The sequence below is a fragment of the Astatotilapia calliptera genome, chromosome 1 (genome assembly GCF_964374335.1).
Source record: "Astatotilapia calliptera chromosome 1, fAstCal68.1, whole genome shotgun sequence".
NCBI classification, from domain to species: Eukaryota; Metazoa; Chordata; class Actinopteri; order Cichliformes; family Cichlidae; genus Astatotilapia; species Astatotilapia calliptera.
The window spans coordinates 20,642,436-20,668,788 of NC_137422.1; the positions used below are offsets into that span (position 1 = coordinate 20,642,436).

The 26,353-nt window shown below is 41.6% G+C and overlaps 1 protein-coding gene across 4 annotated transcripts in view; it reads left to right on the forward strand.

Annotated features, from left to right (window-relative positions):
* Window positions 1-26,353, forward strand: part of sox6 (SRY-box transcription factor 6) — a 126,623-nt gene that overhangs the window by 74,493 nt on the left and 25,777 nt on the right. For 2 of the 4 annotated variants that reach the window (XM_026167257.2, XM_026167309.2), the window contains 4 exons: window positions 2,710-2,882; window positions 4,461-4,529; window positions 17,909-18,032; window positions 22,740-22,819. In XM_026167257.2, the coding sequence (XP_026023042.1) occupies window positions 2,710-2,882; window positions 4,461-4,529; window positions 17,909-18,032; window positions 22,740-22,819 (446 nt within the window). The remainder of the gene's footprint in view (window positions 1-2,709; window positions 2,883-4,460; window positions 4,530-17,908; window positions 18,033-22,739; window positions 22,820-26,353) is intronic. The other 2 variants (XM_026167301.2, XM_080297434.1) reach the window with 1 other exon arrangement.

Sequence of the window (26,353 nt, forward strand, 5' to 3'; positions counted from 1 at the left end):
AGGTGCATGTGAATGGGCTGAAACTGGACAACGCCGTCTTCTATGTGTCAGTCTAAAAATTCTGAACTTGGCAGAAGTGTCCTAAAATAACAAAACAAGAAAAGTGCCAGCACAGCTTGACCGCTTACTCCTGGGATCCTCTTCCTGCTTTGGGCTGGTATTGTCCTACTGAGGCTCACTTGTTCACCAGGAGGATGTCACAACACGTTAGGTCCAGGCCGACTGCTGGCGTTTATGTAGCGCCAAGGCATCTCTGGGCTGTCTGTCTGCCATCGGAAGCGCAATGTGAGGAGACATGTTAACAGGCAGACCCCAGCCCTACCGCTGTTAAAAGCCATGCAATATGCAGGAAACGGCCTCTTTTGTCAGCAGCCTGGTCAGACACAGACCACGACTCTCCTCTTCTGTACCACCCAATAAAAGTTTTATCTGCATTTTAAAGCTGATCCATAATTCAAAGCAGGAAGAAAGGGATTTTAACACTAACCAGGCAACAAAAAACACATGTGTCTCATTTTATGTTTGGTTTTCTTCCACTGCGCTTATCTTTAGTAGATATTTAAGCACCAAAGCTGTGTTTGTCTGCAGTACTGACAGCTAATCTTAAAATGTCTTCAGCTGTTGTAGATTTTTAGGACTGAGATCAACAATTATGACTGAAATCAGAAGAGAGAGATGGCCTAAATCGTGGTGCAAGGGAAGGTCTGGGCTTCCCACAGTTCAGCTCAACATCAAAACAATGAGCCTTCTGTTAGTATTCTTGTGGTGTCTGGGCAGGAGTGAACACCCCACACTCAGACTGGCCCATCAGGTCCTTCATTGGACACTTAGCACAAGTTCTGCTGCATATTCACACTCACAAGACAAAACATAAACATTCTGCAGAATCTTTGTAATTTTCACAATTTTTAAACTCCTAAACTAGTGTGACATGTGTACTTAGGCAGGCTGTGAGGGCGTCATTGAGCCCAGATGTTTTACTTTTTTTTCCAGCTGACACTCATCTGTGACTCGATGGCCCCAAATCAAAATGATCATCTAGATGATGATTTTCCTGTTCTTCTTTTCTGTCTTGTTACCCCCCGTCTCCCTTTCTTTACGGCTCTCCCTCCTTCCCGCGACAGTATTGATAGTGATTTATTGTGACAATGACCGATGTATTTTGCTGCTGAGCAGCTCCTTCATGGAGACAGCCAAAGGTTAATAAAATTGGTGCTGATTGTATCAATTTTATAGATAAGCCATTCACAACAAGTGTAGTTGGGTGAATAAGAAGTCAATTGAGGCCTTGGAAACTGCACACAGGCCCAATGAATAGCTGCTTTTAGGTGCTTTTTTTTCGTTAGGAGGATAAATGGAGAATTGCAGCTCTCTTCCATTGCAGCAGGCAGCAGAGGCAGAGCGAGGCGAACTGAGGTTCAGACAAGCCTGCCAGTAAATTGCCCTGAATGGGTTCTGGAGGTTGACAGGCCCTATTAAGACAAACAGCTTTCCTCATCGGAGAGATAAAATAAATCAGGTGTTTAGTCAAATTAAAATAGTTTGAGTGGAGAGGGCCCCTGGGAGCTCTCAGGAGAAACTCAAGACAGATGTGGTCAGAGACGAGAGGAAGACACCCAGGAAAGAATTCAGCTCCTGCTGGCTTCAGGCCAGACTTCACCGCACTGTTATCTGGACCTCTTGTGTTTTTTGCCCCCTTTCTCTCTCTTTCTCCCTCTAACTGTCTCTTTCTCTTTCTGTCAGTTTTCCTGTCAGTTTTTTGTACGTACCACCATACCAGCTGTCACACAGGAGTGCAGTGGGAGGAGAGTGAGTTACTGTCTAGCCTCTCACTGGCAATTATGTTGGCTGTGTAAGTCAATGGTAGGATCACTTAGCATTGATTAGGCGGAGAGAGAGCAGTGCAGCGGAGCCCCTATCACACACAGTGTAGACATGTAACTGCAGAGAGAGAAACGCAAGTCCGCTGCTCTGTCATTGCTTTGGTTTGTCAAATATGCATTAAAGAGAGGGAATGTGATGATGATACAAAGTGCATGTGGTTATAGTGTATGTTGAGCATGCATTTTGTTTGTGTACGTACCGCTTTGAGTCTTTTTTTCTGCAGGTTTCCACATTAAATTCAGCCAAAATCTGCAGGCGTTTCCTCCCCTAATATTTGGTGTGTATAAAAGTTCTGTTTATAGGCCAGTGCAAAGAGTGACTCTTAACACTTTCTTTATAATCACCCGTGGACGTCTGAAATAAGCTGCGATTTCAGTTTGACAGCTCCCTGCAGCTCTTTGTCTGTGTGCTCGGAACAATTCCTTCACTTTCTTGCTGTGAAAGCCGTGAACACCAGCTACAGAAAAACAGACAACTCCAGGCTGTGTGTGACCTTAACACTTTCTAGTGAATTCACTGCAGTTGGTTGCTGCCTGTGTGGTTTTCTTTGTACTAAATATTGTGTACAGCACAATAGCACATGATGATCGGTCACTGTTCTATATTTAGCATTATATAATGACCGATGGCTTCTGCTGTGTTTCCTCCAAAAGCCTACACCCTGGTTATTTAGTCATGGTCACAATAAAAACTTTTGAGTACTTTTTTTTCCAGGTATGCACCAACTTGTGGTCATGTTTTTGTTTTTGTTTTCACCACCTTGCATTTATCCTTTCCTGCTCACAGACATTGCTCTCTCTTTCTCACTCTCCTTCTTCTCAATAGGTACTCCTGAGAGCCTGGCCGAAAAGGAACACCAGCTCTCCACGATGATCACTCAGCTGATCAGCTTGCGAGAGCAGCTCCTGGCTGCTCACGATGAACAGAAGAAGCTGGCTGCCTCACAGATGGAGAAACAGAGGCAGCAAATGGAGTTAGCTCGTCAGCAGCAGGAGCAGGTAACCGCTTGCTGTTTTCTTTTCTCACACGCACCAAAACACCTAGCTAATAGCCCACGCTATATATTTATTTATTTATTTATTTTACCTTTTCCTAAACTAGGCTCTTTTCTTACTATTTGAAACACACAGAACATTCCCCTCCCTCCTTTTACCTTTTTTATTTAATTTCCTCTTTCACCTAATAATAAACCTCTTTAAACACAAGTCTTTGTGCTTAGCTCTCTATTTCATATTACATTTCATGCCTGAAATGCGCCAATAAAACCTTGCTACTTGGTTGGAATTTGGAATAATATTAGATTTGAAAGACGTTATAGTCTATATTGCCTGAGATATTTCGGTCATGCTCTCCCGCCCACAGTTATGCTGTGTGGTAGGAAAAATGTTATTATGACTTGTACTAACAAATGCGAGGGAATGTGTGAATTAAACGTTATATTAAATATGGAAGTCCTCTATATCTTATAAATCGACTCCTATTAGAACAAGCCTGGCATTAGATTTGCAGCACAAATCAGGCCAATGAGCCATATTGTACAAATCAGCAAATTAGCACAGGCCATGAAGTGTGTTAATGTCTGGGAAGAAATAAGGACACAAACTATCCACACGGGCGACACTTTTATTATCACCCGCCACCCTAATGGCTATGAGTCAATTATCAGCAAGGAGTTCACTCAGAGTTTTCTCAGCACACTCTCAGACCTTCCTTTGGTAAATGAAGAGATAGACCGTCCACCTTGGAGTGATGCATTTGGTCATAGTACACTAATAATACATTAACAGTATTGATTTATTTTTCAATCAATAGTGTTCATTTGCAAACTACGCTCAGCTCTGAAGGCTTTGGAGACACTGCAGAACAAACGACCAGTGATATATGTTTTATTATTTGATCTTATGTTAATGCGGGCTGATATTAATATTTACCATTAATAAAAATGGAAGAGAGACAGCGAGAGATGGTTGAGAGAGGGAGAGTAAGAGAGCCCGCTGAGATCTGGGATGTCATCAAGCCATCAAGATACAACGCAGTAATTAACTGTTGACACTCGTGAGGAAGCCAGCACAAATTAATCTTGACACATTTGCAGACGGCCGATATCTTACAGTGAACACTTTGTAATTATATTTAAAAATGAAAATTAAATGACACTTAAAACTAGGTTGTCATGCTCAATGAAGTGAGCATGTAAAAGGAGGGAGCGCTAGGGATGAGAAACACTGCGGTGTGGCTGCTCGTCACTCAGGGGCAGCGGGGACCCCTGTCACCCTTCCTGGGCTTGCCACCTCCATCATAACCACATTCGTCTGTGTCCTGTAAATCATTTATTCTCTTTCTCCGCAAATTTCAGCTCTGCAGTTCATTTTATATTCATTTAGAACATTTAATGGTTTGTTATTGACTGACTGCAGCGGTTTAGATAAAAGAATACACTTTTATTCACAATAAAAATTGCTTTTTTAAGTTCCACCTCCAGTCCAGCCCTGTATCGTCCGTCTCGGCACATATTTAGTGTTAGGTTCATTTACTAATCAATCTACATTTTTTTCCCCACTTCATTTACCAACCAGATTGCAAGACAACAGCAGCAGCTTCTGCAGCAACAGCACAAAATCAACCTCCTCCAGCAGCAGATCCAGGTCAGTCAAAGCATTTCTGTTGGCCCTCTACCACTCAGCAGCTTACACCTCCTACTTTTTTTCTACAATGATTACTACTCCACTTCTGCCTCTTCAGTATAATTAGAGCACCAGGGTTGTCACCATGATCCAGATGTCTGGATTTATTTGCACAGATCAATAAAATTAGGCATTAAAGTAAATATCATGGCTAACTTAAGTTTGCCACTCCTTCTTTACTTCTTATTCCTTTATCTCTGATTTTTTTTGTGTGTGTGTCATGCTGACATTCGTCACTTTCATCAAATGTTAATTGGCCGTTGGTAATCGGGAGGACTTTAAAATATGTAGGCGAATAATTAGCACATCTTAATGAACAAAAAAAATGGGGGGAAAAGTAACAACGGCTAATGAGTTGTGTTGATGGAGAAGTGCGTGGAGGTGGGGGACATGAAAGAGGCTGGTAAATGCCTCCGAAATGAGTAGATCCCAGAAGGGCAATATGGCACGCTTTCACACAGCACGCGACCTGCTGAAACCTACATTGTCACCATGACCTGTGCCTGCGACACGTACTTCCTTATGCCGCCTCGTGGACTTTTATGTTTTGTTCTACTTTTTCAGATGTGCATCATGCCAGATGTTATCTTGCTCACCGCGTGTGTATGTTTGTGTGTGCTCTGTGCAGTATAGTACAAAGCACAAAGGTGCAGAGGAAGACCACCCACGCAGCATGTAGCTGAATATGGTCAGGGATATGTACAGGGTAATCCAGGGTTGCTTGCTGGCAGTGGTCAAGGCTGCGAGCCTGGCTGCCTTTGTGAGGCTAACATTATCCTGCCGGGTGTGTTTGGTGTCAGGCACATCCTTCTCCATTTACCTCCTCCTTCTCTGCTTGTTCTCAAAACTCTCCGCATCAAAACTTTAAATATTCACCTGCAGCAAACTCCTGCAGAATCAACATTCAGATATTTTTTTGATAAAGAGTATCTTCTCCCCATATACTGGGACATACCACATATAATACAGCTTATTCTTATGATCCAAAGAGCAAAGAAAACATCTGTTCTCAAAGAGCAGTTAGTACAACAAGCAGATTTATGGCCAGGGCATCAAAATGCCTCTTTCAATGGCTCTTTACAAGAGGAAGACTGCACTCTCAGCTTACTGTGGAGTAGCCACTAGCCTGGACCTTTCGCTTCAACAGTGGACAGTCTATTGGAAAAACAATTCCATACGACATTCCACTACAGACAAGCACATAGCATGACACTCTGTGTAGAAAACCCTCGAAAATGAAGTACCTTATACACTGCCGAGGGGCTAGTAATACTCATATGATAGAGAGCTCTTTACTTATGCACGTTGAGCATAAGGGCACAGCCCTAAAGGATCTCCCTTTTCGAGGCCCTTGCTTTCATCACAGAGTTATAGGCAAATGTTACCTGAAAATTCCCCTTGATGGATACTTTTCAGAGAGGGTGAGGTTTCAAGTGTTTATGGGAAAGTGCTTCTAAATATCCATTTCAAACACTTGAACGGAGATACAAGTAAAGCCCTTTCTTGTAGAGCCCAGTTAGCCAGTTTTCCCCTGACAAAATGAGATCTCTCCTGATTAAAAAAAAAAGCCACATCCACAATTAAATAAAAGAATCTCATGGTCAGACCATCTGTTCTACTTGCCCATCAGCCTCTCCTGGCTGCACTGGGCACGCACAACTCAAAAACAAGTCGCTCCCAAGACTTTAATAAGTTTCACTGTGTGCAACATTGTTTATCCGACAGCAAGTTATTTAGAGAAGAATATGTTCTCTGTCCTTAACCTATGGCCACTCCTCTCAAGTTGGAGTATCAGCAAGAGTAGATAAAAGAGAGTCAGGGGCAAGTTAGCGCAACGGTTTCTGCCACTCTGTTTTCATTAGTGCTGCCTCTTAAAAATGCCCTGGTCATTTTAATATACAACAGCTTTGACTTAATTATTTCTGTAAACAAGCTTCCATCCTGTACTGCGCAGGCCTTTAGCAAAGTGGTAAGCAGCGCTGAGGGATTGAGTTACTCTGCTGTTAGCATGGAGAGCATTAAACTTTATTGGAGACCCTCCTGCCATCAAAGTCCTTCTGTTTTGGCTCGAAGGAAAATGAAGAGAAAGCTTCTTGCTCAGGTCTTCTACTGATGATGTGACATTTGACACCGTAAAGGGTCCACACAATAAAACCGAGGGGACTGCAACTGGAGGCTGTTTCTGTTATGTGTGTGCTGTCAAGGACTTTTTTTTTGCATATAAATTTAAGTTGAATCAGAAGTAGGTAGTTATTAGGTTTAGTAAGCGAGGTTTGGTCCAAGGCAGCAAGTAGTTCAATCGAGTTCTTCTTTTGAATAGCCAACTCTCATTTTATCCTTTCTCATCATTCCAACAAGAGACGAAAAGAGATTTAGTCTTTGTCCCTCGGGATTACAATGTCACTTGTTTTAAGATAGCAGATGTTTTGATTGAAGCGTTAGAGGCTTATCAAAAGTTAAAGCTCAAGGCTTTGTGTGTTTTTCCCTCAGCTTCTTTGTATTTTTCAGTTCATCCTCCTCGTTGAAATCGCCTTGGCACTAATTCAATCCTAGGGTTAGATTAACTCTTGAGTTGAAAATCTGAAACCTCACCATTGCAAGACTCATGTGACACTTAAACATATATATATATATATTTATATATATATATATGAGCCATTTAACTCTGTTTCACTTTGTTTGTGGGAATGCATGAGAGGTAAAGACAAGGCATCATTCAGGATATAAAATTTTAAAAAGTATGAGACATGGAGCTTTAAGGCACTCAGGTGTTGTGCCATCCATAGCCAGACCATAAGAATAACTCCATGCACCTCACTGGGTAATAAGCCCAGTTCATGTTTTCCTCAAGGATGGGTCTGTTAAGATACAATCCCTGGTATGACTCTGTATGCAAGTAAATACACATATACATCCACAAAGGTGATAGTGTACAGTACACAGGCACACAGGGACCCACGCACTGATACACACATCAATGGAATAAATACTGGCAGAAAGGTCAGGGTGAACTTTATCTTCACAAACAGGCTGGAGAAAGCCGAGCTCCCCACATGAAACAGAGGGACACTTTTAATTCATAACATTTAATTTAATTTCCTTTTTTTAATCCATGAAAAACATCACAATATCATGACACTGTCATTTGTCATTGGCTGTGGCATTGATGTGCTAACTCTGAGGACACTGTGAGACCCAAGATCGGCAAGCTAACAGTTTCAATGTTGGCTGGCAAAAGTTCTTTTTTGCCCACATTTATATCTCACTCCATGAATGATCTGTTCGTCAGCCAAGTTATTCAGTTTATCTCCCTTTGACCTATTCTTCTCTCCCGACATACGACCTAGCTATAAACTCTGACCTCGCTGAAAGTAAGCGCACATTTTTGGTCCATTTAACCTCATGTCCACAAACACGGCTTGCTGAAAATGAAAACCAGAGATTAAAAGAGAAAAGGCCAGTGTATTAGTGTCCACTGCACACTTCAAAGTCTTAGTGGCTTCCTCACATGTGTCTTTAATGGTGTCAAGAAACAGTGGGGGACACTACTAAAGGTTTCAAGATTAAAGAAGAAATTCAATAACACCAGCATTAATCCGCCAAGAATTTTACAAGGTGGACAATATAGAGATAGATTTTTGAAGATGAGACGGTGCATAACAGACTTGCAGGAAAACATGCAGTTTGATAGAAAAAGGTTCTGCATTAATTCTTCATAGAGTTCATATTTTAGCCAATGGCAGGGTTATTACTAACATATCTTTCCCAATCTTTTTGTCAGTGTATCACACACTGTAAAAGTATTGTTGTCGTTATTTTACAGGAAAAGACTTCAAAATAGGTTTAAAAAGGGTTTGAAAGAGTGCAGCTTCAGTTTTTTGACCCCTTTTCTTTCTAATGCTTTCTAATTCTTTAGTCTTACCACAAAAACAGAGGTGTTTAATGTCAGTTGACATAGTGTTACAAGTGAAAAAAAAACTTTACAGTGATGTGTTTTATTCAGACGACACAGAACTCCCATATTTCTCATAGAAATCAGAAAAGTCACAGGAGGATGTCTGTACCTGTCCATCTGTACACAGTAGCTGAGGAGTCTGCACTCACATAATTTTCTCTTTCTTTTAGTTTGCACCTACAGATATCAACTCTGATAATCTAACTTTAAACAAACATCAAGCTTTATATTTAAAATAAAAAAGCAGTTTTTGTTTGTTTCGGGGGCTTTATTTCACATCTTCTGGAAATATCCATAATAGCTTAACAAATAAACTTTTCCTTAAGTGTCCGGTGCGGTTGCGGTTTGGCAGATGACTGACATCAAGCCTGACCCGCGGCTGTCATCAAGTCATTCTTTCAATTTCAACCGTTTTCAATCAAATCCAGCCTTTTCTTCTGGTTTAGCTTACTCGTAGATTTCTGCATTCTTGTTGTGATCCCCTTCCACTGTGATTCAGACGCAGCTTTTGATGGTTGGGGTCAGGGTCACGGTCCTGTTACAACACAAATCATCAAGCCAGTGCAGGGTCTTTGGCAGCATTTGGTAGTTTCCCACACATAATTGGCCTGCATTCAGTATTCCAGTCTTGACAAACCCCGCACGGATGAAGAATTAAATCTTTGTTTAGTGCTGCGCAAACAGTTATCTCACCAGATCTCGCACCAGATTTGATCAAATCATACTGGTCTCTGTAATAAATAGTCTTTTAGTACTTCTGTTTGGTCTACCTTTTTATCATAATGAAATGGAATATGCATCCGATCCTTTGCAATAATTTAATGCTGATTTCGTACCGCTACCAATTTAGAGGAACAAAAACCCAAAACTACAGTATAATGGTAAATATTTAAAATCAATCAGATGAGTTTAAATAAACACGGGGCCGTATGGTAATTGCTCGAAGATAATAGTGCTAATTTGTGTATTCTCTGATGCTTTTGTTGTCTCCCCGGCACAAATGATTTTCTCAGTGTGAGACTCTTATTAATGCACTGGCTGGGAAAAAAAGGAAGCACAAAAATAGACATTGTTAAAGAGAATGTGTAAGTCCCCCAATTAGCACAGCTAGACTGGAAGTGTTAGCATGATAATAAGAGAATAATAGAGCAGGGGAATGGTAATGTGTGTGTTTAAGTGTGGAAGTTTGCGCTGCTGTGTGCACTCGTGTCTGCATAGACTCTGTTCTTTCCCTGGTATTGAAGAGCTCTATGTTAGACTGCTAGTAGGATTATGTGGGGGCATTAACAGCCTAGTCAGACAAGCTTGGCTCTCACCCAGGGAGGCTCAGTCCAGCATGTTCATCCTCCATTTAAGGAGACTGTTAGCTGATGAAGATGTGCACATGCAAGGCTGAAGATAAAAGAAAGCGGTGACCCGACTCATTAGCCCCTGTGATTTAATATATTGACACTTGGATACAAATAATTCCATTTAGTGGACTCTATCGGCGAGGTAGGACGGATCAATTTAATTAGTTATGAAATGTGACTCCTTGTCAGGGAGCAGAAGAAATGCTGACGTTAAACAAAGTCACGTGCAATTTAAACAATAAAGCCATCACGGCCCTGTTAAAACTTAATGATGCACAAAAAGGTGCAGCAGTGGCAGTGATGGTTCGCAAATGAAGCTGAGTGGCTGTGCAGTTAGTATGTAATGCATTTGTCTGTTGCTTTAGAATTTTATACATAGCTGCCTACAGTGCTTTAGAAGGTATGGGGTTTTCCCAGTCTCCTTTTTATCAGTTTAGTGTGAGTAATAGTAAACATGCTTACTCGACTGTATCGATTTAAAAAGATAAAGAATGTGGAATTAAAGTAAAGGAAGGATGGAAGGATCGGTACTAGGTAGCTTTCAGTTGTAACTTATACTACTTGTCCTGCATCTTTGCCAATGAGGTAAAAGTATAACATTAACAGATTAGTTACTGCTCTTTTGTGAAACTGTACATTGCACAAAGGAGCCATGCATTTGAGTAATTGGCCTTTTGTTTATTAGACACCTCAGCAGCTTAAGCAGCGATAATTTAAGAGGCTCCATATCAGAGGTGCTACCTGAAAGGCTGTCACGTGCGAACTCACACCTGAGGGTCTACTTAAAATTAGTCACCTGAGGGGTTTCCAAAGCAGCCGTGGGACAGGTTCATTTATAACACAAACGTCTCACTCTATCGGCTCTCTCTCAAAAGTGACAAGAATAATTTACACAACAGAGAAGATTGTCTGGCATACAGGTATGTGAATTTGCCTTTAAAATGAATCAGGGTGTTAAATAATCCAGATAGCTGAACATCTACACACACACTCACACACACAGATGATGAAAGGAGCGCTTTTACGTTAGGTCCGAATATCACAATAAAGCACCTGTTCGGAGCACCAGAAATCTTCCCTGGATCGTGGAAAAGCAGCTACACTTAACAACCATTGTACCCCAGCCCCCGAGAGGAAAAATATCAGTTAAGGGAGAACACATCCTCCAGTGTGATGCAGACTTAGTTTCCTCTCGCCCACCGCACCGACTGTGTTTTCTCTGCTAATGTTGTGCAAACTGTTTTGTCTTTGCGCTGGCTTTGCGTGGCCGTCATCCTCAGCAGTGGGCACTCTCACAGGGAGAAGGAGCTGCATTAATAGACTCTACTGTGTACAGGCAGCCGGCAGGAAGAAAGGGGCGCGTGTTTTCCTAGGGCAGGGGTGGCAAAGCAAAGCATTCAGCCCATGGCTAATTCAAAAAAGGAGCTTTTTGTTTTTGGGGTGGAGGAGAGTCCAAGCATTCCCCAACCAAACACAATGAATGAGCTATTTTGTCCATATATATATATTTTTTGAACATACATTTTTATTTTTGTTTGTTTTTGTAGAATTGGATTAACAAATTATGAATTTATTTTCTTAAATTATATCACTAGCTCTTTTTTCATTTTATCAAACAGTTTGTTTTAGACACGTCACTGTACATAAGCTCTCTTGTTTTATCTTTTACAAAATTTAACGCTTTGTACTTCTCCATCATAATTTGAGGACGTTTGAAAGTGTCAGCGCGCTCGTGTGTCTAATAACGTTGCCCCTTCTGACAGGCCTCCTTTCTTCTGAACAACAGAATGGGCTCTGTTGTGTTCTGTGGCCCCAGCAGCTGGGAGGTAACAGGGAAGACAGAGCCTCAGTCTATGAAAGGAGGACAGGACAGAGGGGGAAACCCAGTCGTGGTGCGGAGAATTCTATCATTAGATGTGTTTCGAACTCAGACAAGAAACTATTTCTCATTAACTATATACCTCCAAAAGAGGTGTTTCCCTTTTATTTTAAATACATTTTAAAGAATTTTAGTGCCTCATGGTGAAATTCCCCACTTCCCCTGCAGTGTGCCCATGAAGCCAGCTGATATCCACTGGTCTTCAGACCCCAACTGAGGTAGTTAATTTGCTCCCTTTTCGGCACAGTGTACAGCTGTCAGTGTGCTGTCAGGTGATTTCTAATCACCTCTTTTTGGAGGAGGTAATCTACTAAATTAATGCGCCATGTTTAAAAAAATTTAAACACAGATAATGTATCAAAACAGAGAGATATAGCACAAACACTTCACACATAACCACTTAATTAAAAACCAGAATAAAATACCTTGAGGTTAGACCTTGACATCTAAATTCTATAACATCTTTTTTATTCATGCATGGCATATGTAATGGCATGATAATATGTGCTTTCTTTATCCTGTTTTTGTCTTCCTATTTTACCACTTTGCATCACACTTGGACTTTTATTTCCTTTTCAAAACATTTAATACTAAAGCTACACTGAATCTGAGTAGAGTGCACTGTGCAGAAACCCTGTAAATGCCAGGCACTGTATTTAAGCAAACAGTAGCCTGCAGTTTTATCCAGGATTCCAAGGATGTCAAGAGGAGCCATGATGAGGAGGAGGGCTAGAGTGGAGGGATTTGGGGTGGGATGTGTTAGGTGGGTCAGAGGGATGGACTACCCTGCTTTCAGCTCCCATCGACTTAATATAGACATATTGGAATGGCACTTTTCCAAGAAGGCTTGTTGTACTTTGTAAGGAATTAGTGGAACCATTGCTTATTCCCTCTGGATGGCCTGACCTCACTCTGGATTTTTACTTAGTGTAACACATGCAGAAATGAAGGATGTGTGTCGTCACACTCGAGCTTAAGCAAACAGTGCACACTTCATAGTCAGGGTCAACCTCAGGTCCATCATCGTCAGCAGCAAGCTCCTGCTGTGCGTAAACAGCTCACAGAAAATAATGCAGCTTTTTTTATACTATGTCTGATTTTTGTAGAAAGGGGTGCTGTAAATGGTTTCAGAAGCAGGAAGGAAGTGAGGAGTCAAAGACAGACTCTTGAACAGGACAAAGGCCCTTTGTCGCTGACATGAAGCTCTCCAGGGTTTCCAGCGTTAATCTGGCCAAGCATGAATAATGTGGTAAAATGAAGACCTTCATTCAAAAGCAAAAGTCTGGAGCTCAAAGTCTTGTTCAAATCTATTGATCTATTTGTCTGATTATCGTTAGTTACAGACAAATCCAAACATCATCAGATCTGTGTTTGATTAATGTGCATGTCTCCCACGTAATGTAACTATTCAGTGTGCAGCAGAAAGTGACCAGCAGTAATCGAGTAACATCTGATTGTATTCAGCAGAAGTGCTTCCACTGAGTGATTTTCCTCCTGGCTGTGCTGCGGTACACTGTACACCCAGCAGGCTCTGTTCATACGCAGTGGCGGGTGTTAAACACATCCTGCTGTCTAGTGTCAGTTTACCGCGTGTGCTGCTGTTGGGATGTAGCCAGCTTACTCCCGATCACGTTCCCCTTAAATGAATCACAAAAGGTGATTCTACTAGCGAGCGTTTGGTGTGGAACTCAGTGGGGAGAAAGGTGGAAACAAAGTGTGAACTATCAGTTCTTATACCAACAGCTTACGTCTATCCTCCTTGGGTGAAATTACAGAACCTCTCCAAGAGAAAATGTGAAAACGAAGATTAGCGAGGGCTGACAACTACTAAAGTGATGAAGTAATTTTTATTTAAATGAGGTGACAGTGAAATGTGAACTCTCTTCAGGAAGATTACTGGTGACTGTGATCTTTTCACAGTGTGTGAGGTGTTTATTATAGTCTAAACTTTACAGAATTAAAAATCAAAGTCTTCAGATTTTTTCACCGACCTGTGGTTTTATTGTTGTCAGTCACTTTTTTATAAAATTACTTCTTGCAAGTCTCCTCATGACAAAAGTGTGCAGATTATATCGAAAACAAGGATCTGTATATGGCACAAGTGTTAAAAAGAGTGAAATGGTAATTAATCAGAATAGAATATTGAGGATCTCATAGGTCCTTTCAAGCTAATAACCGTGAGCTTTGGTGCTAGCAAGGTAGATGTTTGCCTTTTTTGCCCCTTTTGTATTTGAATCTTGGTAATACTGAATGATTCTGGCAGTAAAAACAAAAAAATTCTTACAGTTTCTTCAACATGGACCATTGTTGTCTACAGTGATTAGCAAACCTGAGCGTCAGTCAGTGCATGAAAGTGTAAGAGGGTTCAGACGGGATGCCAGCAGGGGTCTTGAGGCCTCACGGGTGCTTTGTGGAGGCTATAACAGACAGTGAGGAGCATGGGTGTTGACAGGGTCCCAAGTGAGTGCTGTAATGCGCTGTTCATCTCCATTTGCAGTGCGGTTTTTGAAGCCGCTTGCATGAGTGCTGTGGGTGGATGCTTTCTGGTGTACTAAAAAACACCACCGTTCACTGTTCTCCGTTTACCATCACCTTTGCCTAATGTAGCTCTGTGAAATGTGAAGCTTGTTTCTAATCACACTGCTTTTTTTATTTTTTAAATTAAAAGTGCATCTTTCATTTAAAATATGTGAAGTCTAATCTGTATTTCTGATGCTTCATAGGGATGCTAATTAACAAAACTGCTATAAAAAGGACTTTATCACGCATGCATTAGTGCAGTAATAAAGTGATCTTTGTGTGTGAGTGCATATTGCATGTGTTTTAAGTGCTCTGAGAAATAAAAGGAGCTCTTTTAACTCTACACTTTTTTTTTTTTACACCTTATGTATTTACACATCAGACATCTGAACCGTCTGCTTGCCCTCTGCAGTCTGACCACAGGATGTGCTGCTGCTTTGCGCCATTGTGGAGTTTACATGCTGTCTTATTAAACTTACTCTTAAAGGAATGATCTGTTAAAGTTGCAAAATAAGGAACCTGCAGCTTGAAAAGTGTGTGTGTGTGTGTGTTATATCATTTTAAAATTTAAATTCTTCCTTTAAAAAAATGAAAAAGAAAGCGCTCTCTTATAACATACAGTTTGGAATCGCACACACAGTAGATGCAAGTGAGTTCTATTTATCAAATACCAGCATCTCCTTGAGAGGGAAACAGATTGTGTACTGGGCTGCTACAGACTTCATCAGGTCATCTGAATTGATGATACATGTTGCAAGGGAGCCCGTTTCCCCCGGAAACCTCTGCTGGAGCGCATGCTGGCAGAGACGGGGGCCTCAGCCAAGTCTGTCTGACTGATCACTACAGATGCTCCTCTTCAAGTATTCCGAGTCAGATCCTTATTGCTGTGTCTTGAGGGACAAACAATAGCACCTGTTCCTCATAAGATAGCCCATTCATGTATCTTTAATGAAGCCTGGGGGCAGATGGTGTGAAATGACATTATCCAGTACTTAGCAGCGCTAAGACAAAGGAATAGCACTGCCAGCATAACAATGCTGCTGTATTTATGAGGGAAAGGGAGAAGGCTGTCTGAGCGCCCCACTCACATCTGCTCCACTTCATTCCCCCACTCCTCAAGATCATCTTGGCATTAGAAATATCCTGGGCTCTTCGCCCATGGATAGATGGACTTTCGGGTAACTCTTATAAAGTGGGCGGGATGATGGAGTTGTAGAAACAGAGCAGAGTGCAAGTTAAACATCCATGTTGATTTCCTTAAAGTATACTTTATTTTTCTGCCACGCTGCTTTAAACAGTCGATTCTAAAAATAAGGGACTCGTGAAAATATTATAATCTGCTAAGCCACTGTGCCAGCTGTTAATTGACAGCTCAGCTAACCTCCTCTATTTGTTGCCACCTTTAAGCCGCTCAGAATTTGATTTGCCTTTCTCTGACATTAGCCGCTGTAAATTAAACTTTAATGCATCGAGCTCATTACCGAAAATCACAACCATTCAACTTCATTGCATTTATTTCCCCTTCAACGCACAGTTCGGATCTGTCTTGCCTCAATGAACCTTGTATATTTGCCCCATATTTTAGAGTAATAATAGTAATAAAAGCTTATATCCCAGATGAAATTATATCATTTAGAGTTTATCATTTGCGTTTGCTGGAGAAATGCATACGTGTATCAAAAATGCTTGTGCTGATGTCTCTCATTATAGTGTGTGTATAAAGTGTGGATGGCCTGCATACGTCCCTTAAACAATTTTGCGGTATTATTTAATGTACTCAGAAAAAACACTTTAACTTTAAATTTAAAATGTGAAGTTAAAAAAATGAAGTGCTGATTTAAAACACCTTTAAACAACTGATGCATGTTAGCAAACTCCTGAAATATGAACTACCATGCAGCGCACTTAAAGGGACTTGAGGGAGCCCTTTTCTGCCCTGTGACTGCTGCACATTCAGCACCAGACTCCATCTGTTTTAACAGTCCAAATACACAGGCAGAGAAAAGCTGTGTGCCCCTGCCTGTCACTGGCCCCACCTCATGTTGTGACATTAATTATTGTGTTTTTCCATATGTTCCATACATGCAAGGCCAAGCTCGATCTTTCACTCGCTCAGCCTGGAAACTTGGAACACAAATCCCCATAAAGCAATGTTTTATTTAAGGACATTTGTCGCAGTCTCCTTGGCCATTTATTTTTTCTTCAGCAACAGCACATTTTACAAAATTACTTTTCTATTCTTTTATAATGCACTTTCTGCACTTGCACTTCCATAAACGCTCAGTAGGCATAAAATTCTTCTATTTATTTAGTTTTCAGTCTAGCTTTGCACCTCTGGACAGATCAATAAAGTTGTTTAAAGTAGGTTTAGCCTGCTAGCTCCGAGAGAACCTGGGTGCAACTGCTCCTGTAGAGGGTCTACAGGGGGAGCAACCCCGACTGAAAAGTGGAGATCATAGCAGAGCTCAACCATAACACGGGACAGGTTGATTTCATGCCCCAATGCAGCGGCAGTAATTGCACCCAGGCCCGTTTTATTGCGAGTTGATTTTAAGGAGGGATGAATGGAGAAACATTCTGTAAAGTGTTTATTTTGGGGGATGACCTTTATTAACCCATTTCCAGGCAGGTTCCCCCGAGGTGATTTGGCTCAGCCCTAGATTAACCCTCACAGGCCCATGGTAGCCAGGCTGCGCCCTATCATGGAGTTTCAGGAAGCAGAGAGTGACAGTAAAATTGGACTTGCAGCATGTGTGCAAACCCCCACACAGCACTTTTGATACATAAGCTACTCACCCACCCTTGACACACAAATGCGGGGAGTTTGTACTGATATCCCCAGTAGGCGAGTCAGCAACAGGCTGCATGGTGAAGGTTAATATGTGAGTTGAACACAGACTGGGAAAGACATTAAGATGAAAAAGAACAAGCACTTTTCAATGGCCTGCAATTTTCACTCCTAAAAGCAGTGACATTAAATTTCTGGATGTCTTTAGCTTTTTCTAATATGAACAAATGATCATCCAGGATTCTGTTACAAGTTAAGCTTCCCTTGAGGTTTTTGTGTCGTCATGCATCTACACGCTGATCGGTTCTGGCACTGCATCTGCATCAGACGTTAAACAATCTTCTTGCAGAGTGTAACAGCTAGAAAGTTGGTTTACTACAGGTCTTTAATAAACATGGCATACTCATCAGTGAGTGCTACGGTTCTCTTTGACCTTAGGTTTTATTAAAACCAAGCACGCTGTACATCTTTGATATTCGGAGTTATCATTTTATAGATTTAATACTACTTTCAACACATATACTGCTTGCCACAGAATCCATACAAAACTATTGCGCCTCTCTGCTTTCCATCCTACAGCACATGTCACTTACTCTAACTTATGCTGTAACAATGTGTGTATGCGGGCCTTTGATGTGCCGAGGTGAAATTGTGGTTTGGATTAAGAGCAGGCGTAGCTCAGCCAGGTATTGTGTGAGCACACGAGGGCCGTCATTGCCGCAGAGACCCCTGTCAGCACGCGTTAGCAAGAGCTGTGATCTGGCCTCCCCCTTAGTGGGCTCTGTGTTTCTGTGTACTATGCCAGTGCTTAGGCCTCTCTCTGATCTCTGCTCCCTATCTGTTCAGCAGGTCCAGGGTCACATGCCTCCGCTCATGATCCCCATTTTTCCACACGACCAACGCACTCTAGCAGCAGCAGCTGCCGCCCAGCAAGGCTTTCTCTTCCCTCCAGGAATGTCTTATAAGCCAGGTACGCTTGCAAATTTAAGCCATTTTGGTCATATTGTCCTTCTTTTCTCCCTTGCTTGCTTTGTCTTCACCCCCTTTGTGCTTTTAACCACAAATATAATTTTCAGTCTGGAAGCTGTTAGACTTTAATGCTTCATTCACACTCTGGCTGCTGGCATGCTCTGCTGTGTCTGAACACAGATTTGAGAGCAACGCCTGGGAATGTTCTTGTCCATGTGGAACAATAGATATGGGTGGAAAAACAGAGGAATGTAAACATGTCATCGGCATTAAAGTATCTTTCAGGAGTGCACTGGCTATAATAGTTTTTTTGTTTTCAAAGTATCTACTGTCAGAGATCCAAGAACATGGGAGACGAACCCTGCAAGAAGTGCTTTCCAAATCTATCGTAATAAAAAAGCAACTCCCCTGTTACAGTTTCACACAATTATACCCTGTTATAGTCAGATTAAGTCATTAAAACACAGTTAGGAGTTGGATAGTCTGTACACGATGCAAGAACAGGTTTTTCTGTACAATTACTGTTTGCGCTGCCTGTAACGGCATGCCTCACTTGCTTCCTTTGTATTATGGAAACATATTTTACACATTGTAAAGTTTTCCACGTTACAGTATGTACTTAGTCCCAGGGCAAGGTTATATATACATATATTTGAAAAAAATGGTTGTTTTGTTACGCACATCATTTATTTAACAAAATTCAGCTGAATCTTGTCCACTGAAAAAGGTTTTCCCATTTTCACCCCAAGGCAAAAAAAGTGTTTTTATGTTGATGAAACCTTGAAAAAGAAAAGTCTTTGTCTGAAGAGGACTATAAACAGAAAACTGAGAAGAGTAAGAAGTCAGCAGGTTTGCAACACAACATTAAAAGGTGTGGTAGTGCAGTTAATGAATTAACTATAAAACCACAGGATGAAAAAGAAAGTCAGCTATTTTTGAACTATGGAGCCATGACAGCTTAAACAAAGTGCCTGAGGGGGAGTCTTTTACCAGTGTGCTTTTTGCAATAGGTTTGACACGGAAAATGTTTTAGTTCAAATAACAGGAGCTATTATGGAATCATGTTCAGGGGTCACCATGTGCACGGGTCTTGCATAATTCATGAGCTCATGAAGAAATAGCAAAGGAGGTCTGAAAATGACTCTTGTAGTCAGAAGAGGTATTTTCAAAGCCTTTATTATTTCTTCCCTGTCCAACACAATATACACAATATATCCAGAGAGCACAATGTTATCATCACCACCTGCAGAGTGTACAGGATGCTTCTGTGTCCTTTCTCCATGAAGTGAGCGGTGAAGCATTTACTTCCAAGACTAAGGCACACTAATCTGATGTTATCATTATGAGACAGCTCCCAGGGACCACTGCTTATGACCCCCAAACCTGTGGTGCTCTCATGGCAACAGATTCATTTTGGCACCGTAGTGGTAAGTCATCACCCCGTCCACTGGCTGTGCTCAATGGCCTGGTGCTGCATGGTAGGCAGGCACAGTCATAGAGACACCAAGTCATCGCTTAAACAAATAGATATATAAGTTGGACTTCTTAGCCTGTTTGCACTGTTTACACAGACATGGCAGCATTCAGTCTGAGGTGCCTTTAATGGAGCTGGAGAATGACCCCATAGTCTTTAGTCTCTGCCAGTCGCCCTCATAGGTATCCTGCTGACAGTTGATAGTTTTCTCATGCTATCTTATTTTATTTTGTTTTATTAGTTGCCAGATTTAAACTATTCTGTCTTTGTAGTGTTTGTTTTTCAAGTCATTCAAACTGGATGTTTACTCTTTATGAGTAAGTTGTATGAAGAAGGATTCTTTTTATGTGTGCAGAGTGTGTGTCGCAGGTTCCATTGCTAGACTTAAAGATCTGCAGGGCCTCAATCAGGGATTACTCAAATCACAAAGATATTTCTTGGTATATTAAAATGTACTATATATTGCTACCTGAAGCCCCGTTGCTTTTGCTGGGTTTGGCATTGGGCTGCAATACTAAAAATGCAAAGACATTTAATTTTTATTAACAATATTTATTTGTGATCTTCTGCTTTTCACAATACAAACAAACCATGATAAAACACTGTATATACATATGCAATCTAAGAGAAAACAAAATATTCCTCTAATGTTTGAGAGCACGTCTCATGTCCAAACAGAGTTGCTGTCTTTTTCATTTTGGCAAAGTTAATGTGACTCAACTTCCAGTCAGGTTGTGCTATTATACAGTAATCTTGATTCTTGTTTCATACAAAGTGCAGATCCAAGGATTACTGCTTGAAATTCTTTGGAGGCACCAGCAAATGCACACCTCAGCTTGTATTTTGGGTTAAACTGCTGCTGCAACATTTTGGATTAGAAAAAACTTGTTTTTTTCCTGTTACTTTCAGTGTAGTTAAATCCAATGCCAACTGCAGAAGCTTGGTAAAACTCAAACGTGAGATTTTACTGGGGTACAGCAGATTAATGATGGGGCACATACCCCTGTGAAAAGGGTTCAAGCGATGCCTATGTTCCATTTTTTACTCGGCAACAGTTCATTTGTTCTCCTTCACATTGTTCACATTGCTCGGAAACCTAAAAATTGCAACATTGAACGTGAAGCTGGTTGACTAAGTGAGTTTCATTAATCACAACCTGAGTCATATAAAAATATACATAATCACTATCTGTAAGCACTTAATTGGAAGCATCCTGGAGCACTTTGTCTGGACTGGCACAACAGCAATACAAAAGCATCCCCTGTCATTTTTGCCCCCATAAAAGCCTGATTTCTGTACTGTGTCATTTCTGTGGGTCATTTCTGTACTGTTAGTGTTAACATCACGTGAGACAACAATAAATACTATTAGATAAGTTACTTTTTAGATTTAAGGCATATATTTTTGCGTGTCACAGACAAAATGACAAACCAGCTCCCAAAAATTGCAACAAAGTCACTTGTAAATGTAGCTCAGCTAGTCACTGTTCAGAACAGCTATGCTATAAATGACAATGCAATGTGGGATCTTTGTGTCTCTCCTACGATGCTCTCAAATCTAAACAACGAAGTGCTTTACTTGTTTCAAGTTAAAGGAAACTTAAAAGCTGGTGAAAAAAGATGATCAGGTTTGACAGTTGCAGTCATTCATTCATAATTTGATCTACCCTAAGAAAGGTTTCAGCTACATCTGTCAACCCTCAGGAGATCTACGACTTATTTCTTGGCACCACATGAGGGGGGAAATATAGCCTGTTGTGACTATGGCGTCATCAATACGACCCCCCAACCCCTCTTAGTGTTTAGAATCCAGGCTCTCAACAGCAAAGCAACAAGGACCCTTTTTTTTCTTTTTTACAAAGGAAGTAAAACATTTTAAATGCTTTTCCTTTTCGTTACGAGGGGTGCTAACCTGCAGGAGTTTACATTCTGTTGGAGTCTGGTGCCTAGACACAGACTTTGATGACCCAAGTCCCAGACTTTGGAGTCTCAAGATCCCTCAGCAGTCGTCGTGCAGCACATGACCCTCCCCAGGTTTCACATGACATCTAAAGACATTCAGCCATTTATTATCCCCCAAACCCTACGTCACAGACAGCAAATGAGACCCCCCCCCCCCCCCCCCCACATCCAACTTAGCACTATTTGAAACCACTTCTGCTATGTGATTTTATTTGCTACTAAATGGGGATTGGATTTCCATGGCCTGTATCACATTGTGCTGTGCTGTACAAGATTGCAAAGTGAGGCGGGCGGACGAGGGCAAAGTGAAAGAGAAGGTGTATACATTTGCCTTGTCTGTGGCTTAATGGCTCCATATGTTTGTGAAGAGAAGTGACAGCCAGAAGTGGGGTCTGAGCGAAGGCCAACTACCCCTCCCTGCTCTCGCAGTGCACGCCATCACCCCTCCTTCAGATTCATGCCTCAAACCTACCTCTCCCGTCTATGAATGCTGTGCTGCCCAGTCTCACTGGGGATGTTCTCTCCGTCTCAACACACAAGGTTGACCGTGTAAAGGCTTCTGCAACCCTATGGATATCACTCACGCTGCAGCCATTTTTATATCCCTGTGTAACAAATGTGCTGATGGTGGGCCAACAGTAATGAATACTGCTGCTATTTGGAGATTATTTCCTCCTTGCTTGATCACAGTGGCATATGAGATAAGAATGTGGTTTTTTTTAACCCGTGTTATTGTGACAGCACACTTGTTCTAACCAGTTTGCATACAAGTGCTTCCACTCTGTTGCCAAAGCTATCACTCAGAAACAAACAATGTGGCACTGAACAATAACCAGACAAGTCTACAGCTGTATGAATTGCCTGAGAGAACATACTGGTCTTTTACAAAAGCACTAACTGAATACCAAGGGAGATATTTAGCATCTAATCAGAACACAAACACACGCACACTCAAGCACACCTTTAAAGAATCCCCACCTTGTTTAACAGTGTCTTATTTACTGTTGTCAGGGGATTTGTAGTGCACAGGTGGAGTAAAAAGGGAATGGTGTGGAACTTTCGTAAGTAATTCTGCTCTTGTTAAACCCCCGTAGGCTTTTTGTTAATGCAGATGTTTGGGCTTGAAGCCGAGCGTTCGTTGCTGTTCGCCACATTTCTGTGGCAAAAGTAGTGGAGGGCCCAGAATCCGTGTTGGCACTTGCCTGGTCGCTGTGGGCCGGCTCATTGTCTGAACCTGTATGCATTGTTGTCTCTTTCTTTCTGTCTCTGACAGGTGATAACTACCCGGTGCAGTTCATTCCATCCTCAGTGGCAGCTGCAGCAGCGTCAGGACTCAGCCCCCTCCAGCTTCAGGTATGTACAGTACTATGACAAAGAATGTTAGCGACGCTCGCCAAGCTCAGGGCAGAAAGGATGGCTAAGCAGCTGTACACTAAGTAATGAGGCGCACACTAAATAATCCTGGAGGCCCCAAGCTCACGCTCGCTTATCACCTTACGTATGTAATTCATCCCATATGATAGAGGTTTCATCCCCACCAGCTCAGCCAGAGAGTTAGGAAGATAATAGTTATTAGAGAGAATGAAAATCACTTTGGTTGCATTAATCACCCACCAGTGAATTTATCGGAAGACAACAGGCTGCAAAAAAAATCTCTTTCCTAATGCTTTCATCTAGAAAACGACTGTGCTATTTACAGTTTATCTCTTTGTAGAAAACAGCTAAGAAAATTATTAAAATTAGTCTAATAAAAAAATGTGTGAGAAGAGGATTCGAGCAACGAGAAATGTTGAGAGAGGCTGTGAGCCCTACGGGCTGCTCCAGGACTTCTCTCACTCAGCGTTTAAGAGCTAAACCTAGGTCAGGGCTTAACCTGAGGCCATAATGTTTAATGTAGATAATTATCTGTGTTCTATTATTCAACTTATCGCTATTATAAATAGTAATAAATATAAATAGCTAATGAGAAATTTTAAATAATTACTTCACCCCCCCCCCAACTTTTCACTGATTTTTATTTCCATTAAAAAAAACAAAACCAATGGAAATCTGAACATTGCTGATTGTTGCTTCTCTAATTATGATTTTTCTTAGTAGTTCTGAGTAATTGTAGAATTTCTGTCTGGAAATCTTAGTTGTAGTTCTTTGGAAACAAAAGCAGCAAACAAAGAATATAAAAGTATCCTACCCAGCATATGGTTAAGTGGCCACTGCTGCTTTATCAACAACACCAGTAAGTTATTTTACAGCTACAGAATGTGATGCTAAACAGCAGAAAGAAGTAAACCACGAGTGAAAAGCTAAGCTCAAGACTAAGGGGAGACTCTTTGCACACTGATATATGTGGCATTTGTCCTTCAGAAGCTACCACTGTCAGTGTTAACGAGCCTTGGCAAGTTCGAACAATGCACGCAGCTGGCTCTGAAGAGCCGTGCGTCATTATGCATCCAGGAGAAGAGCTATCAGAAGCATGTAAGGTGTTAAATGAGTCTGTTCATGTTTGAGGATGCGTGTCTGTGAGTGTAAAAGATGGAAGCTGCTTTTCTGAATATCTTTCTGGAGTACATATGCGTGGCTTTGTGTGTCATAGTGAAGTTTATTGGAAAGGAGTGTCAGTTCAGACAGGCATACTCAGCCTATTTATAGGGGTGTATGAGGTCAGATGAAACAGTCGTATATCTGAAGGTTGGGGTAAGAACGGGAGACGGGTCTAGAGTCATTAATTCTGACTATGTATCTAACCCTGGGAATGGGCAAAAACAGTGCCTCCAAGACCATGACTTGGCTGACCTTTACAGAACACAGTAAACAAAAAGAGGTGCATTTTCCATTAATTGAAGTCTGTCAGCCTGTCACATATTCCGCCTGCTGGCTGCTATTTACCCTGCATAGAGATTCCCCTTAAAACAGTAAGGCTAATCAAACATGCCCTTTTCTGCATAGCTGGGATCAACAAACCATGTGACTGCCACCACTTCCTCTACAAAGCGCTGGGAGCCTGGTATGATTAAAACCATCATCTCAACCCAGTCATGGAATTAAGTTGGAGTTGTTTCCTCTCTTTTCAAACCAATAATACCACCAGCAACTTCCTTCATCGAAATTAAACTACTGAAAAGTGTCCTTAAATAAATGCCTGTTTGTGACAGAAGGGACCAATGTGTAGAAAGGAAACACACTTTCTCTTGAAATGAATGCCATCTTAATACCAGCGCCACTTGATATTTTTGAAAGTTTATAAATCATCCAGCGCAATTCTCCATTAACTTCATTAAACTGTCCTGAAATGTTCTAGTTCCCACCCCCAAACCTATTGTTTATCTTCCTTGTGCACGCGGTCACATGAACACACGCAGATACAACATCCCACACACATATGGTTGAATAGGCTGCCCCCCTCAATTAAAATATCTCTTCCTGTCAGCTGAATGGCAAGGTATAATTTTCACCAATTTACTCGATTTCGACTGTGCAATATATGAACCTTAAAAAATTATCTTATTGGTAGAATTAATTCCCACAATGCTGCAGAGGTAATGTGATCAGCCATCCAGCCAAAGAGGCTAGCCGCTCCGTCAGTCTTAATGTTGGCCACGAAGCCTCTTCACAATCTTCTCTGTCATAACAGTCTGGGATCCTCCCCCATTCCCCGCCCTTTCTCGCCAAGAGAAGAAAACCCAACAAGGTAACAAAGGCTTCGAGCTGATGGATGTAAATGAATCTTGCAGGATGCGTTTGAGTGTTGGGAGACTGTAATTTGCTTGTCAATACAGGGTGGTAGCATCACTCTGGTGGCTGGCAGTCTGCAAGTGGCTGTCACCAGGCATTGCTGTACCACAGGGCAATTTCACTCAATGTTTTCCTGACAGATTGGCTCTGGTCCGCAACTCACAGGAGAGGAGACGGGTAAACTATCCCAGCGCGACATGCCCCTCTTCATTAGTGCCCACACAGAGGCGGGATGAGCCTAGGACCAGCAGGAAACAATGGCTCCATCCCTGCCTGTCCCTCACTGATTACAACTGACATGTCTCACCTAACAGAGGAAATTGTGCTGAGATTGTAACCCAATCTCTCCGGACACCTACTATATTCAATTGAGTGAAGATACAAGAAGGGAATTTCCCTAATTCCACAAAAGAATTTTCTATTTGGGATAGCATTTAATTTGCTGTTTGTACATTATTCCTTGCCAACTGAAAAAAACTATTTACTTAAGGAAAATGTGACCCTAATGCATATCGCCCGTCTTCATGAACCGCTGAACAGTTGAAAAACCTTCGAGAAAGCCCTGTTTTTACCACTGGAAGCAGACTTTGGAGTTCAAGCCGTTTTACAGAAAGCATTACTGTAGAAGACAAAACATCTGGGTTCTCTGTATGTAGTGTCACCGCTGGACAAAATAAAAAAGAAACCCTCTGCGTTTACTCAGTCAAAGGTCCATTTTCTCTCTCCTGCTGTCTCATTCTTAAACCTCTTAAACCACCACAAAGTGTCTTAGTTTAAGTATTTCTCTTTCAATTACCCCATGCTATTTTTTGTGTTTCTCTTGGCTTTTTTTCCCCTATGAATTGTCCTGGCGCATGACATCCTCATGCTTTACATTAAAGGAAGCGGAGCTGCTAGAAATAAGACTTTTGCCGCATTTGCAACGGCATCTCTCCAGGGCCACGATAAACCTGGGCCCAGCCTCAGCTCATGCTCCCACTGTAAAGATGAAAAGAAGCCCATATGCTTAGCAACAACCCGGACCAGATCTCGAGCCGACAGACACATCTAAAGGAGTACTCAGGCTTAGATGACTGGTGCGATAAGAAAGAGTGTTACACAATCAGGTACAAACAGGAAGAAAGTGGGAGAGCAGCAAACCCCGCATTATCTTTTGTT